The sequence below is a fragment of the Chionomys nivalis genome, chromosome 8 (genome assembly GCF_950005125.1).
Source record: "Chionomys nivalis chromosome 8, mChiNiv1.1, whole genome shotgun sequence".
NCBI lineage: Eukaryota > Metazoa > Chordata > Mammalia > Rodentia > Cricetidae > Chionomys > Chionomys nivalis.
This window is the reverse complement of record NC_080093.1, coordinates 33,376,985-33,393,627: the sequence shown is the minus strand read 5'-3', so window position 1 is coordinate 33,393,627 and position 16,643 is coordinate 33,376,985. Positions and strand designations below refer to the sequence as shown.

Sequence of the window (16,643 nt, the reverse complement as noted above, 5' to 3'; positions counted from 1 at the left end):
TGTTTGGATTTTATTCCCTTAGTCTAAAAACTTAAATACACATATATAATATATAGGTAATATTTATATATATACCCCAGTATATACCATAAAATCCCATCTCTAGGGATTTGACTAAATAATGAAAACCTGTGTTGACATAAAGGTTTCTATGCAAATACTTACAACATTTTTATTTGTAGGTGCCAACATTACAAATAACACTGATGCATTCAATAGGGTAATAATAAACCTAACTCTGGTAAGTTCATACAATGGGCTACTACTCAGCAATGCAATGGAACTTTTAAACTACTGCTCTCGCAACACTAGGATTTACCAGGTTCGTTGTGCTAAGTAAAATAAGCCAGTCGGGAAAGAATTGCATGATTCCATTTATATGACATGCTAGAAAAAGTAGAGTTGTGGAGATAGGAAAGAGGCCAGTGGCTTCCAGAATCTGGCATTGGGGAAAGGAGCTGACTACAGAGAGTGTGGGAAAGTTTGGAGAGTTTGTAGATTGGAGTAGTATCTTGATTGGAATAGTGTCTACATAACTGTGTTCATTTGTTAAAACTTAGAACTGTACTCCTAAAGGCATGGGTTATAGCTGTCTTAGTTATTTCTCTATTGCTGTGACAAGACACCATGACCAAGGCAACTTGAGAAGAAAATGTTTAACTGGATTTGCTGTTCCAAGGCTTAGAGTCCAAAGTGGCAGAGGAAAGGCATGGGGGCAGGAACAGCTGAGAGCTCACAGCTTGGTCCTCAAGCAGGAGGCAGAGAGAGAACACTAGGAATGGCCCAGGTTTTTGAAACCTCAGAGCTTTCCCCCTACCCTCAGTGACACACCTTCTCCAACAAGACCACACCTCCCGATCCTTCCCAAACTGTTCCACCAACTGGGGACCAAGTATTCAAACACATGAGCCTATGGGAGACCATTCTTGTTCAAGCCACCACAGTAACTGCATATCACAAGTGATGGACAGGAGTATAAAATGGAGAAGGTCTATCTTTTTATTTTTGCTGTGGAACTATTTTATAGAATGGATCAGGACTGAGTTTGCTTTCTGCTGCTGCGATAGAACACTGACCAAAAATCAACCTGTGGAGAAGGAGGCATTTGGCTTCCATGGCCTTATCAACAGACATCACTGAAAGAAGTCAGGGCAGGAAGTGAAGCAGAGAGCATGGAGGAGCTCTGCTGTGACCAAAGGAAACAGCTCTTGCCTCAAGGAGTAAAAGGCATGGTTTATTCTGGAACAAATATAAGTGATCGTGGTCATGGAACATACATTTAGATCTCACCAAATATAATGTTCCAACACGGAAGCAGTTTTTAAGTAACAGAACAAAGATTTATCAGCCAAAGCGTTTTAAAAATAACATTGGTGGAGGCATCAGAGTGTAAGTTAAAGCATGATGGGGTGGGGGGAATCTCTCTACGTGTCTCAGATGCTCTCTGATTGCGTTCTTGACTTTTAGATTGATGGAATCTAGTGACTGCTAAGTTAGATTCCAAACGTTTATTTATGATTCCCAGGATGTCTGTCCCAACACAGATGCCAGCAAGGAATGGCTATTAGGGGGCTAAAGATAGCCCAAGAAAAAGTGTAATTGGATTTGTGGACTTGCAACATTCCAACTGTCATCTGTAACTCTTGTTCCAGAATCTGATGATCTCTTCTGGTCCCTGAAGACACCAGTTACACACATGGTACACAGACATAATGCAAGCAAAATCACACATACTCATAAAATACAAACTTCAATATACATACATACATACATATATATATGCATACATACACCCATATTTTACTATTGTGAGTGAAATGGGATTTTAAAGATCTCATTAGTAAAAATCAAGTAAACATTATTGTTTATGATATGTATAAAAATGAAATATCATGATAGACACTTCAATTAGTGTGTCAAGGGAATAACCTTTAAACTCTACACCATATATTTTACTACACTTTGGGCATGGGTGGCAGCCCGCTTTCTCCAGAGGTATGATCTTAATGAAGCCACTTTGCCTTCCATGGACATGTCTTTGTCATCCAAAACCATGCAGTCAAGCACTGATTTAGTTAGCTCCTTTATTCCTCAATTATCTCCTGACTGCTATTACATTTCTCTGTAATATCTGGAGACAGACTTTTATGCCCTTGTTCTCTGCGATAATGACTTTGGATTCCACTTAATGGGCAGAGGTGTGGGGTAACGGCCGCCAGCATTCCCTCCCACTCCCATCATTCTGTAGGGCATTTGCCATCAAGTTCTGTCGTTGTCCTGTTTAAATCAGATGCAGAGTCTGCTGTGAAAGACAAAAGTGAGGCCCAGACTTGTTTTTATTGCTCAGTAGGGAAAGGTTGAATTATGTATAGTGCATGATCTCCTTTTGGAGAAAATATTCACATTTCTCTGCTTTTTACGCATATGTGTACACATATAGAAGTCAGTCAGAGCAGCTTGTAGGAGGCAGCCCCTTCCTACAAGGTGAAGACTTAGGGCCTGCGTATTGAAGGGTGATCAGGTTTAGCCTCAAGCACATTTACTTACTGATCCACCTCACAAGCCCAGAAAAAAAAAATTTCTTTACTTGAAATTTTTGCCTGTGATTCTGAAACTGGGAGATTCCTTGAATAGATCTCTTTCTGTGTTTCATGTCTACAGTTAAGCCAAGGCTAACACATTTTCAGTCCTTTTTGTTTTAAGTGTTTTGAAAATAGGCATAGAACTGATAATTTGGGGTGGGTTCTTTGTTCATTTCTTATCTAATTTTCGCAATACCTTCATAATTTTGTGTGGATTTGTGTTTGATAGCATCCTTTGGGGGATAGTAAGGGTCTTAAGCACCATTTTCCCAGTAATTTTCTCTAAATGAAGCTGGGGTGATTAACTTCAGAATGTTTTCCATGTCTTGGTGGTGAGTCAAACTCTCCAGTGATTAAACATGTTTACGTGTGATTTATTTTTGGTGTATGATCCACAGTGACAGTGAAACATTTCATGGGTGTTACGGGCAGCATCATAAAAGTCCCTGGAATTTGTCTTTCATCCTGAGTGATTAAGGCGATTCTAGCAGAAGGTCATGCTCAAGGAGAGTGGGGATATCAAGGAATAGGGTATCATCTATTTTATTGCTCCATTTTTACTCCCAGTGAACTGGTAAACAATTAAAAATTGAACACATCAGTGCATATAATTCAGTTACTCCCAAAACACCATAAAAATGTCTCCTCGATCAATAATTGCTGATTATGACACACATTTGTTGTGCTGACTGTCAAGGTGCTCTGCTTTCTTAAAGCATGGAGAGCAAGGCAGGCTCATCAGCCTACGTGGTAACAAGCAGTAACCTGACTGTGCACATCACCACGGCCTGTTCCAGACCCGCTGTGCGGAGGCTCTAGTCAAAGGCTTCTACAAAGCCTTTGCCGGTATGACTAGCAATTGTCACCTCCTTCTGTGAGTTTGTAAAACACCTTGTTGACATTTCTCCTGAAGCTTTTGTCACTGTTCATTGAGTTCTAGCTACCTGTCTAAAACGTCTTTGCTGTTAACTATGAAATCTTTTTCAGTAGAATGACTTCTCTGAGGGCAGGTCCAGCTCTCAGCTATAATTCTTATGAATTCTTCTTGGTATCTTATTCTCAAGAGAATTAAACTATAAACATTTGTTGAATGAAAGAATGAATGAAACTTAACAAGCAAATATCTGTCTCATATTTTAGACCATAGCTTTAGCAATATACTTAGTAAGGGGACTTTCTAAAGACCTGGAGACGGAGGGCGTCACAAGTTTAATCATGACAGTAGATTCTCCCTCAGAACTTTGAAGCATCCTACAAAGAGGAATACTAAAATGGGCTCTTTTCAGAGCTCTATCCTTGTTTCTGATAGCTAAGGACATTTCTCCTAGAAAACAATGTAGTTCTGCCATACTGGAGATATTAGAAGACATTGAATTCTATTGATTTATGAAGTATCTGGATTTACAGTGCATTCATTGACGTCGCATGGGACAGTATTGTCACTGATGCTAATGAAAAAAACTGGCATGTTACTGTCTTTGTTGCTTTCCTAGAAGCAGAACCTGGGGTAGGGATTCAGATGCATGTGGTCCTTAAGGATGAGTCTTTAGAAAAAACCTGGAGAGGAGCCTACTAAGGATGGGGGTCTCAGATCATAGTTGGCCTTGGGCTGCAACAGTTTTGTGTGTAAAACTGCCTGAAGAGAGAAACTATTGTGTTCTGATTTTTATCTTTATAGCCATCATGGAGCCAAAGTAATAGGGTTGGCACGGGGGACAGGAAGGAAAGATGGGTGGACAAGTTTCATGCTCACAGCAGCTGGAGAATTGGTGCATGGCTTGGTAAAACAGACCTGATTGGAGCCCAGTAATTTTTACTGCAGTGCCAGGTGCCTGATACATTAATTTCCTTTTTTTAGAGACAACCTCAAATTTAGAGAAAACTTCTGAACATAAACCAAGAGCTCTTCTGAACCATTATCCGTGGGGGATCAAGCCCCTGACCTGCTTTTCCCATTACCCCACCTACGTTAGTGTGTAATTGCTACAGACAAGCACATTTTCCGTTACAGTTGCCATATAATCCCCACATTCTAAAAATTAATATCAATATTTCATTACCATTTAACCCTCAGATTTCAGTTTTCATCAAATGGCTGAAGGATATTCTTTGGAAAGCAAAAGAATCCAGTTCCAAATTACACACTGCACTAAGACATGTCATTAGTCTTGGTCATGCTGGAGGACCTTCTCGGTGTGGATTCTTCTGCCTTCTGAGATTATGGCCAGCCATTTTATAGACTGCTCCCCTCTTTGGGTTTGTTAGTATCCCTTTCGTCATCAAATCTTCACTTTATTTCTATCAATATGGAGCTATAATTTCCTGTTTTAGTGAATGATTTGACTCATGTCTCTTGTTTATTTTGATGTTTACATGGTCTTCAGGTTGCCTGGTTTCAGTCTCTTTGACTGACACATCTTTTTTACATGGCCCCAGCCATCATTGAAGACATCCTTGCTCTCTGACTCACAATATTCCAGTGAGATTAAAAAATTATTAGGTTTTTCCTTCCTTCCCCAGAGTTAGTCATGGCTCTCAGATGCTACTGTGCCTCAGTGGACAGGAGCGCTCAGCAGCCACACTGCATTGTGAGTGCCTCAGTGGACAGGAGTGCTCAGCAGCCACGCTGCATTGTGAGTGCCTCAGTGGACAGGAGTGCTCAGCAGCCACGCTGCATTGTGAGTGCCTCAGTGGACAGGAGTGCACAGCAGCCACGCTGCACGTGTGAGTGCCTCCGTGGACAGTTGTGCTCAGCAGCCACGCTGCACGTGCAAAGCATGCTCGTTTTTGCTGAGGCCTGGCTCCTCCAGTCCTTTCACTGAACAGAATGAAAACCATGACTTCTTGTTGGCCTGTACATCCAACTTCATGGTGTCTGCTCTAGTCTTCTTTTCGTTTCTTCTCTCCTTTCTCTGGCAAAATGTAGCTCCCATGTCTTTCATGTTTCTAGTTGTTTGATTCTCCTATGTGGAACCATTGCCCACACTCTCCTCTACCCCAGTATCTGTCATCCTCCTAGTCTGGTTCTGACCCCAGGCATGCCATTCCTGCCTGGGTGAACCTCTTTATCTTGTGCTGACCCAGCACCAGGATGATTCGCCACAGGATGGAGCCTTGTCACCAAGCCCAAGTCATGTCAGGTGTCCCTTCTTTTATAAATGCTTCTTTATTTATAAATAAATATTTATATTTATTATATATTGTGATATATCATATAAATATAATTGCATATAAAATATAAATATTATTTATTTATAAATAAATCACCGAGACTCAAGCTTGGTGATGATCATGTGCCAGGCTGCCTGTGTTCTTACCTATTCCTTGCACCATTTGGGCTACGATTCACCACTCCGTGCAGGCAGCACTTTCATGATAAATGCATCCCTTACCCTATCCTGGATTCAAGTTCCAATTCTGGACTTCTTTTCTCTCTGAGACATGATGGCTACCTCGTTCTAATAAACCTTAAGCTTTTAGCAGCTAATTGTATAGGAAGAAGAAAGGAAGGGGAGAGTGAGAAACAGGAGGAGAAGGGAGGGGAGGGAGAAAAACAGGACACAATTATTCTCTGATCTTCACAATTGACCCTTAAAATGAGCTTCAGGTGTCCTCTTTTCTACACCAAGGAAACTGTGGCTCAGAGACACGAGGCCCCGTGCCCAGATCTGTCTCTCTTGACTGGTTCATAAGGATCCAGCATCTGAACTCAGGCCCTCCCCACCAAGACCCAGATTCTGCCTGCTGCACATTGACTGTAAAATGAATAGTTTCATGAAGTCCTTTGTCTGCGGGTGTTCCTGAGTGTTTAAGGGTGTTTAAGACAAAGCTTGTGGTTCTCCGGGGAAGCTGCAGGCCGCTCTCATTTCGTGCGGACTGTTTTTCTCTCAGTCTGCCTACTTTCCCATCTTTCTCCAGTCTGCACACAGGTTCACTGGGAACTTGGCTTGGTTTAAGTCAGTTGCCAGGGTGGGGTGAGTAGGCTGGGATGCCTGTAGCCAGAGGCACTGAGCCAGCTGTCTTAGGACCTACTCAGTGGTGGCTTCTTCCATGCTGGCCCTTCTGGAATGAGTCACCTCTTAAGCTTGCCAGCCCGTGCTTCTCCCCAGCCAGCATTAGCCCTGCTTCCTAGGGGAGCGCTGTGACTGTCTGAGATGGGGAGTAGGTTCTAAAGGGTGTGAGGAAGGGGAGAAAAGTTTACTCCAACATGGACACGCTAGTCTTACTGCTTTCGGTGGCAAAAGTCACAAAGGCTGACATCACTATCAGGTTAAAGTGTCTATGTTACGAAATGAACTTTAACATCAACCTCTAACTGATTGGTTTGTCAATGCCTTCGAGGTCCTTATAAAGAACTCCACAAGACAGTCCAACAAAATGGAAGGAGTGGGGGCATCTATTTGCATGAAACAGAAAAAAAGACATACATTCTGTGTCCTCAAAAGGGTCTTTAGAAGGGCAAATTGGATTTTATTTCCTATAGTTTGTAAGAATGTAGAGTTTTTATCATCAAATCACAAATTCAATTCAGGAAAGATCCCTGCGATTTACCCATGTCCGTTCCTCACCCTGTGAAGAAACAGGCAGAGAGACATGCCCTGAAAATGATGAAGGCAGGTACATGCCTGTGCTTGGGTGTTGTGCTGTGTGCTAGTGTGTGCTTGCACATATATGTGTGTGTTTGCATGTTTATAAGTTAGCACTCTTAGAAATAGGTGTAATTTATGAGTTGGGGGAAGAGGCAAGCTAACGTAGTCCTAGTTATTAATGTGGCTGCACCTCAGGCCTTTAGGTCGGCTGCCTTTCTCCCCCTTCCCCCGCCCCCCAATGGCTCAAGTGTTCCTTGAAAAGGAGTTTCTGAATCAGTTCCCTTTGGAGGGGACAGTCCTAAAAGAAGTAATTACAGGCACTACTGTGGCTTTAGCACTGCTTCTGAGGGGCTGGTGTTATTATTTAGTCTTGTTTTACTGCTCCACATAGGGCTTTACAGATCTAGTAACCACAGGTCTCATGCCTTCTCATTTGGGATCTAATTACAAGACAGTTCTTATTTGCCTATCTTTGCCACTACTTCCGTTAGATTGTTCCCCTTTCCCGGGAATTAGACCACCCACAGTGTGGACAAGTGGGTGAGGCATGGACTAGATCCCCCTGGGCGATATTTATTTACTTGCTGTTTATTTGTGAGTGTGGGTGTTTGTGTACACGGAGATGAGAAGATGACTTGCAGGAGTTGCTCCTCCTCAAGCCGTACGCCTCGGTGGCAAGCAGCACCCGTTGAGCCATCTTGCCACTTTTTTTTTCTTTTATGCAACAAGAAGGCCTGCTGTCCCCCTCCATGTGGCCCCCTAGAGTTACATGGATAAGAATAACTTCCAAGAATTTGGCAGACTTGAAAAATCCCAGACTAGGTCTCCTCCCAAAGAAATCTGTTAAAGAGAGTAAATTTTATAAATAAATGTTGCTCAGTTATAATCCACTCTTCTTTTGCAACCTCTGAGCAACTAGAACCAAAAGAATTCTCTGAAATAGTCCAGATAGTTATTATATCCAAGAAACTGTTTAAAACATCTCCAGAGATACTTTCACCATTGATGCTTTTGAATAATCTGACATATATATATTATTTAATTTGTGTTTGTTTTCAGCTGATTAGGAACTCCAAATCAGAAATTAACATAGACACTTTTCTTGCTGTTTCCTTCTTCTTCTTTTTAGTTCCTAATTCAGGCTCCTTTTCACCCTGCCTTATTACTGCAGATCGGGCTGGACACAGACATTACAAGAGCATACTGAAGCTGGCCGGTCATAGTAAGGCAGGCTTGGAATAATTGCCAGGCCGATCTTGCAGAGAGCTTCTGGGCTGTTTGTCTCTCTTTTTTTTTTTTTCTCAAAACAAATTGTCTTCGGAGCACAGTAAAATCTAGAGATGTCCTGACCTCTCTCCCAAAGGCACTGGGGCATCTCCTGCTTCCTCACTTAACACAATGAACTAACATGCCCTTGGTGCCTGCCTTGTGTGTCATGCGCCTCCTCCAGCGCCCCTCCCTCTTGGAGAGTTATGAAGCTGTGTTTGGATCGTTGCTGGCTTCCTACAGTTCTGCCTTTACCTGTAGGTCACATGACCTGCCTGATACATTCCTCCTCATTACATGTCCCTTTACCCACCTGTGCAGTCTGTCCAATAAATGCAGAAAGCACGCCAATTATGTGCGTATACACTTTGTCGCGTGTTTTCCAAGAAGCCTCTCAGTCATCATAAAAATGGGGAATATACACATTAATTTCTATAGTTATGAAATGACAACTTAAGAGTTCTCTTCTTTCCCATCATGGTCTCAATTCTCCAGTAATAGCCCTGACCATTCTAATTTAGACCCCTTCCATAGTGTGTGTGTGTGAGAGAGAGAGAGAGAGAGAGAGAGAGAGAGAGAGAGAGAGAGAGAGAGAAGAAGAAGAAGAAGAAGGAGGAGGAGGAGGAGGAGGAGGAGGAGGAGGAGGAGGAGGAGGACGAGGACGAGGAGGACGAGGAGGAGGACGAGGAGGATGAGGAGGAGGAGGAGGACGAGGAGGAGGAGGAGGAGAGAGGGAGGGAGGGAGGGAGGGAGGGAGGGAGGGAGGGAGGGAGAAAGAAAGAACGGAACACACACCCGTGAATCTTGGCCTCATGCTTGCTAGGTACGCGCTCTACCACTGACCTCCATCCCAACCCTTTGAGAGTTGTAGTGAAGTTCCAAGAGTGGGGCTGTGAGTGTCAGCACAGACTGTCGGTCCGTACATCATCTTTGTGTGTTTTTCCCTTAGCCATGTCCTGCTTTTCTTACTCACTATCAAGAACATTGATGTGGAGAGGAAATGGCTTCCTCTGTTTCTATCTGCAGTCTCTCTGTGCTGCTTCTCCATATTGCTAGATTTATCTCAGCTTCTTATGCTATGGTCACGGTTTAGCTTCAGCTCAGAGCCAAGTGCCCCTCAGCTGAAAAGACCACACCTCTACAGTGGCATTTTTTCCCAGGCCATTCCTGCCTTTCATAATGGGCCAGCCAGGAGGCAAGACTGTGTCCCTACAGCAGAGTCTTGTGTGAGGCCGGGTGCATAGACGGAGGCACTACAATTGTCCTCTGTTGAACGCTCTGCGACTTGGTCCGCCCCTATGTCAGTACTTTATTTTTAATCTAATGTTTTGCCTCTTTCTCCTTCTCTGCTGCTCCTCATCTCCCTCCAAATCAAATCATATCAACAATGAAAGAAACCAAGGAAGTTCAGATTTTTGCAGCTTTAAAAAGACCGGATCACGGAGAGATTTTCACAAGACGCTTCAGAAACAGACGTTTGAGTCAGAAACTTTGGAGTGCAGTGAACCGGCCACTCAGGTATTTCCTATCAACAAACATGGTTGCCAGGTGACAGGCTGGCTCTGCCCAAAGCATGCTGTCATTTTTTTTTTTAAAAAAAAAACTAGAATAAATGTAAGACTTGTAGAACATTCAAGTAGGAGGAACTCTACTGTCTGAGTCAGTGGCTGTTTTCCTCAAATTGGTTTGTGTCTTCAGAAATCAGTATTCAGACAGAAACCCCAAAGCACAGTGATTAAGATGGAAAAAGTGAAGGGCCTGTAGTTGGGGGAGGGACCTACGGTGGACCCCTCCCTGTGAGAGCCAGGGTGGTTCAAAGCCGTCACTGTCAGATTGCCTAACCTTTCTTATTGATCCCTTCACACCACCTCCCTGTCCCCAGGCTCTGTCATTAACCTTCTGGATTATAGTTTTCTTCCCTGGAAACCAAGGATGGCACTAAGTGTCATGAGGCTACTTGAGGAGTGAGTCAGAATGTGTAAAGATTTTTGAATGAGACCAGCTTCACTTATACCACTAATGCCAACAATGCCACTACCCAATAAATGCTGGCTACTATTATTGCCGTTGCCATTATTTTCATAAAATGGTTACTTCATGATTCCATGCTGTATACACCCATGTCCACAGAAGCATTGCTCCAAGTAGCCAAAAGATGGAAGCAATCCAGCTATCCACTGTGGAAGAGTGGAGCATCAAATGTGGTTGCCTAGCGACAGCGGAGGTCTGGAGAGTTACTGTTTAGTGGGTGTAGAGTTTCAGTTTTGCAAGATGAAAAGAATCATGACGATGGACAATGAGGACAGTTGTACTACAGTATGAGTGGGCTTAACTCTACCAAAAGATGACTGAGATGTCTTTTATGCTATATACAGCATAAATGTACAAGAGCTAGCAATAATCCAAACATGTTATTTTCAGTGATGGTGTGCTAGTCCCTCGGGCTCACGTTATAGGTCAGAAAGCAAACAGAGATGAATGAGTTCCCATTCATCTGAAGCTGTAAACTGTTGCTTGAATAGCCAAGGCAGTTTTTCTTGGTTGGTGTTTGCTCCTCTAACCATTACTGAAGTCCTGTAGTTACTTGTGGGAGGCACCCAGTCTCAGACAGGGTCTGCTGTAGTGGCTAAGTGTACCCCAATCCCATATATCTGTACTTGTAAGCTTGACGCTTAGCTTTAGAATATATATGCATTTTTGAAGACTCCTTAGAGTTTATTTTATTTTCTTGCCTCAAAACCCAGGTTCTGAAATTGATTAGAAAAAGGTCCCTCTGTTCACAGTCCAGGCTCTTTATGCTACCCCTTGTCACAACTCTGTTTGGCTCCAGGCTGAGATAGATGTGAGCTTCATTTCATTTCAAATCCTTGCCCAGGACTGGCTTATCCAACTGATGAATAATGTATGCTTCCAGGGAAAGAGAATCTCACTTCAGGATAGTCCCACCAGGAAGCCAGAACCAGTTGTGTCAAGTCCTTAGTTTGTTCAAACCAAACCACCACCACCAACAACAAAACTCCTTGAGGGCTGAGATTCTATAGACCCCAGCTATAAGCAGTCATGAATTGTCCCTGAGCCTAGTTCTCATTGGTGCCCCTAGACCCTCATGAAGGTCAATTGTTTTCTCTAACAGACAGGACCCCGCCGCTTAAACGTGCTGTGTGATGTGTCTGGGAAGGGCCCCCTCACTACTTGTGACTTCGACCTCCGCAGCTTGCAGCCTGATGAGCGACTGGAAAACCTGCTGCAGCTGAGTGCTGACGACTTTGAGAAGGAGAAAGAGGAGGCCCGCAAGACCAATCGACAGGCTGAGCTCTTTGCCCTGTATCCATCTGTGGACGAGGTGGGTGCAGGTTCCTGTAGGGGAGAATAGAAAATCGGTGTGCTTTTCTGCTCTCTGCCACTATGGAGCAGTGTGTGACTGACTGGCAGGATGCTTACTGTGTGACTCTGTTTTACACGTGGGCACACTTGTGTCATAGCAGAACCACTTACTGATCATCATACTGATGGGATTCTTATAACAATAACTAGAATTTTCATAGCACTTTAACCCTCTAAACATTTCAAGGGTCCTGTATACAGAGCCTCGCTCAGAGCCAACCACCCAGTTATCTGGGGATGTGTTTCACACTAATCCATCAGAAGCACATATTACTCAAAGCTTGGTGTTAAGATTTTCCCCCCAGTGAGCATGTGGAAATACCGGCTTTGAACATAATTTGGACAGAGATAATCAGTCATGTTCCCAGTGCATGAAGCTTTAGAATCCTGTTTTCCCACCTCTGTATTTACTGAAGTTGGCCCAGAGCAACTTAGACATTGCCTGCAGTCACTTGCTGGAGCACTTTAGATGACGAGAGAGGTGGCCATCGTTGGATGTGTTCTGTGTTTCGGCTCCTTGTTTTGTATGATGTTTTCAGCCTTCATCTTTGCTTGTCAGGTCCCCTACACGTCCAGGTCTTGCCACAACAGACAGCTAGCTTCTTTATCTCTGCTGCTCACGTTTTACAGAAGGTTCAATTGCAAGAACCAAGACCTGGGGGCTGGCGAGATGGCTCAGTGGACAAAGTGCTTGCCTTGCAAGCCTGGAGACCCGAGTTTGAACCCCAGGATTCACTTAAAGGTGGTGGGAGAGAACCGACTCCACAAAGTTGTCCTCTGACCTCCACACGCCCTTTGTGGCACACACACGCCCAGGTGTACACATACAAACCTGCACGCCCAAACATTAAAAATTAATAAGACTTGAGGAAATTTTGCATAAAACATAACGCGCCTGTCTATGGATGTATGTCTTTGAAATTTGGTCCCCAGACCAAGAAAACGTTAGAAAGCCTAACCTCTCCCTGTGCTGGGACCCATTCACTTCCCATTGATCTCTGAGGGGACAGCACGAAGCGACAGGAAGGAGATGAGCATCAAGTCCACTGTGGCAGTGTCCTACAGGACAGTGAGCAGCTCGTCATCCAGCCCCACCCTTAGGAGGATGTGAGGGGGAAATATCCCTCAAGCCCTTAGAATTCCTCACCTACAGTCACATCTCTGATTCCCACCAGCCACTGGCAACTTCCATTTAGGTCCCTCACGACTCTGATTCCCACCAGCCAGCATGGTAGCTTCCATTTGGGTCCCTCACGACTCTGATTCCCACCAGCCAGCATGGTAGCTTCCATTTGGGTCCCTCACGACTCTGATTCCCACCAGCCAGCATGGTAGCTTCCATTTGGGTCCCTCACGACTCTGATTCCCACCAGCCAGCATGGTAGCTTCCATTTAGGTCCCTCCCAGCTCTGATTCCCACCAGCCAGCATGGTAGCTTCCATTTAGGTCCCTCCCAGCTCTGATTCCCACCAGCCAGCATGGTAGCTTCCATTTGGGTCCCTCACGACTCTGATTCCCACCAGCCAGCATGGTAGCTTCCATTTGGGTCCCTCACGACTCTGATTCCCACCAGCCAGCATGGTAGCTTCCATTTGGGTCCCTCACGACTCTGATTCCCACCAGCCAGCATGGTAGCTTCCATTTGGGTCCCTCACGACTCTGATTCCCACCAGCCAGCATGGTAGCTTCCATTTAGGTCCCTCCCAGCTCTGATTCCCACCAGCCAGCATGGTAGCTTCCATTTAGGTCCCTCCCAGCTCTGATTCCCACCAGCCAGCATGGTAGCTTCCATTTGGGTCCCTCACGACTCTGGTTCCCACCAGCCAGAGTTGCTCCTCTCATCTTATCCTTGTTTTCCAGCCACCTTGGTTTCTTATCTTAGTTGCAGTTTTGTGTGGAGCCTCAAGTGCTCTGAAGCAGATTAAAAGTAAATATCTTGGGACCAGAAATACGGAGCAGTGGGCAATGGTGCGTGTCACCAAGACAGATGACCAGAGTTTGGTCCCCGGAACCCATACAATAGAGTGAGAGAACCAACTCCCAAAGGCTGTTCTCTGACCTCCACCACCTCACGCCCCCAGCACACACAAAATATAAATAAGTGGAAAAATTAGAGAGCAATCTGATGAATTGAAAAAGGATCGCTCACCATTAAATAAATCAGTGAGTATCTCAGGGCCAGGGAGACTGCTCATTGGGTAAAGTGCCTGCTGCCCAGCGCCTGCATAAACACGGCACACTGTGGCATGTGTCTGCAACTCCAGTTCTGAGAGCAGAGATAGAGGGATCCTGGGGGCTCCAGGTTCAGTGGGAAACTTTCACTCAAAAATAAGGTAGTGAGGAAGACACCTAAAAGTACACACACACACACAAAGAGAAAGTATCTTTCTTATATGGGGTGTATAAAACGTGTTTCATAGACAGGAAGTAACCAAGACTCGTGGGTATACAGATAGGAGAAAAAGATTGATCAGAAGATAAAAAGTTTCAATTAAACTGGAGCACTGTATTTTACTGACTTATTTTACTGTATGATGACCACAATTAGTGATAAGTTAGTATATATGAAGTTGTTAATAAAAATAGTCTCGGCTGGCCGGGCGGTGGTGGCGCACGCCTTTAATCCCAGCACTTGGGAGGCAGAGGCAGGCGGATCTCTGTGAGTTCGAGGCCAGCCTGGTCTACAAGAGCTAGTTCCAGGCAGGCAGGCCCGGGCAGCGGAGGCACCAGCACGCAGGCAAGTCCTGGCGGCAGAGGCACCGGTGTGCAGGCAGGCCCGGGTGGCGGAGGCATCGGCAGTCAGGCCCGGCAGGCAGGCCTAGGCAGCGGAAGCACCGGCGCACAGACAGGCCCGGGCGGCGGAGGCACCAGCACGCAGGCAAGTCCGGGCGGCAGAGGCACCGGCGTGCAGGCAGGCCCGGGTGGCGGAGGCACCGACAGTCAGGCCCGGCAGGCAGGCCTAGGCGGCGGAAGCACCGGCGCGCAGGCAGGCCCAGGTGGCGTAGGCACCGGCAGGCAGGCCCAGGCGGCGGAGGCACTGGATACAGGATAGTGCGGGCAAGAAACAGTGAAGCCTGCACTGAGAACAGATTGCCCCGCTACAATTAAATCAAACCCAATAGATAGCATCGGTAAGAGGAGATGGGCAGACGCCAAGGCAAGAATTCACCCAACAATCTGAAAAACAACATGAAAACACCAGAACCCAATGATCTTACAACACAAGGACTTGAACACCCTATCACAGGAGAAGAGGAAAAAACTGACTTTTTGAAAGCAATAGAGTCCCTTAAACAACATGTAAAAAACGCCCTCATAGAAATGGATGAGAAGTATAACAAAAAGTTTGAAGAAATGAGTAAATACGTAAATGATACCCTGGGAAGCCAAGAAAAAACGATCAAACAGGTAATGGAAACAGTCCAAGAATTGAAAACTGAAATGGAAGCAAGGAAGAAAACACAAACTGAGGACCAGCTGGATATGGCAAATATAGGTCAACGAGCAGAGACTACAGAAACAAGCATAATCAATAGAATACAAGAGATAGAAGAAAGAATCTCAGATTCTGAAGACAACATAGAGAAAATAAACGGACTGATCAAAGAAAACACCAAAACCAACAAATTCTCATCACAAAACATTCAGGAAATATGGGACACAATAAAAAGACCAAACCTAAGAATAATAGGGATAGAAGAAGGAGAAGAGGCACAGCTCAAAGGTCCAGAAAACATTTTTAACAAAATTATGGAAGAAAACTTCCCCAACATAAAGAAAGATATTCCTTTGAATATTCAAGAAGCATACAGAACACCAAACAGACTGGATCAAAAAAAAACGTCCCCTCGCCATATAATAATCAAAACACAAAATATACAGATTAAAGAAAGAATATTAAGAGCTGCAAAGGAAAAAGGCCAAGTAACTTATAAAGGTAAACCGATCAGACTTACACCTGACTTCTCTATGGAAACCATGAAAGCCAGAAGGTCCTGGATAGAGGTACTACAGAAACTAAGAGACCATGGATGCAAACCCAAACTACTATACCCAGCCAAGCTATCGTTCACTATCAATGGAGAAAACAAGACATTCCAGGATAAGAACAAATTTAAACAATACGTTGCCACAAATCCAGCCCTACAGAAAGTAATAGAAGGAAAATCACAACCCAAGGAATCCAACATTGCCAACACTGCCTACAATAACCCAGGCATCTAGCGACCCTTCAACAGCACAACTCAAAGAAGGGAGACACACAAACTCTTCTACCAAAAGCAGTAAGAATAACCGGAGTTAACAACCACTGGTCATTAATATCACTTAATATTAATGGTCTCAATTCACCAATAAAAAGGCACAGGCTAAGAGATTGGATACGAAAACAGGATCCAACAGTCTGCTGTTTGCAAGAAACTCATCTCAACCACAAAGACAGGCATCTACTCAGAGTAAAGGGTTGGGAAAAGGTTTTTCAAGCAAATGGTCCTAAGAAAAAAGCAGGTGTGGCCATACTAATTTCTAACAAAACTGACTTCAAACTAAAATCAATCAGAAGAGATCGAGAGGGACACTTTATACTCATAACAGGAACGATTCAGCAGGATGAAGTCTCAATCCTGAATATCTATGCCCCTAATATAAAAGCACCCACTTATGTAAAAGAAATATTGCTAAAACTCAAGGCAGACATCAAATCACACACACTAGTAGTAGGAGACTTCAACACACCTCTCTCACCAATGGACAGGTCAATCAGACAGAAAACTAATAGAGAATTAAGAGAATTGTTGGAGGTAATGAATCAAATGGACTTAAC

At 44.3% G+C, this 16,643-nt stretch overlaps 1 protein-coding gene across 2 annotated transcripts in view; it reads left to right on the top strand.

Moving 5' to 3' along the window:
• Dock8 (dedicator of cytokinesis 8) overlaps positions 1 to 16,643 on the top strand; it is a 196,684-nt gene that overhangs the window by 63,590 nt on the left and 116,451 nt on the right. For both annotated transcript variants that reach the window (XM_057777797.1, XM_057777798.1), the window contains 2 exons: positions 9,832 to 9,955; positions 11,571 to 11,780. In XM_057777797.1, coding sequence (XP_057633780.1) covers positions 9,832 to 9,955; positions 11,571 to 11,780 — 334 coding nt within the window. The remainder of the gene's footprint in view (positions 1 to 9,831; positions 9,956 to 11,570; positions 11,781 to 16,643) is intronic.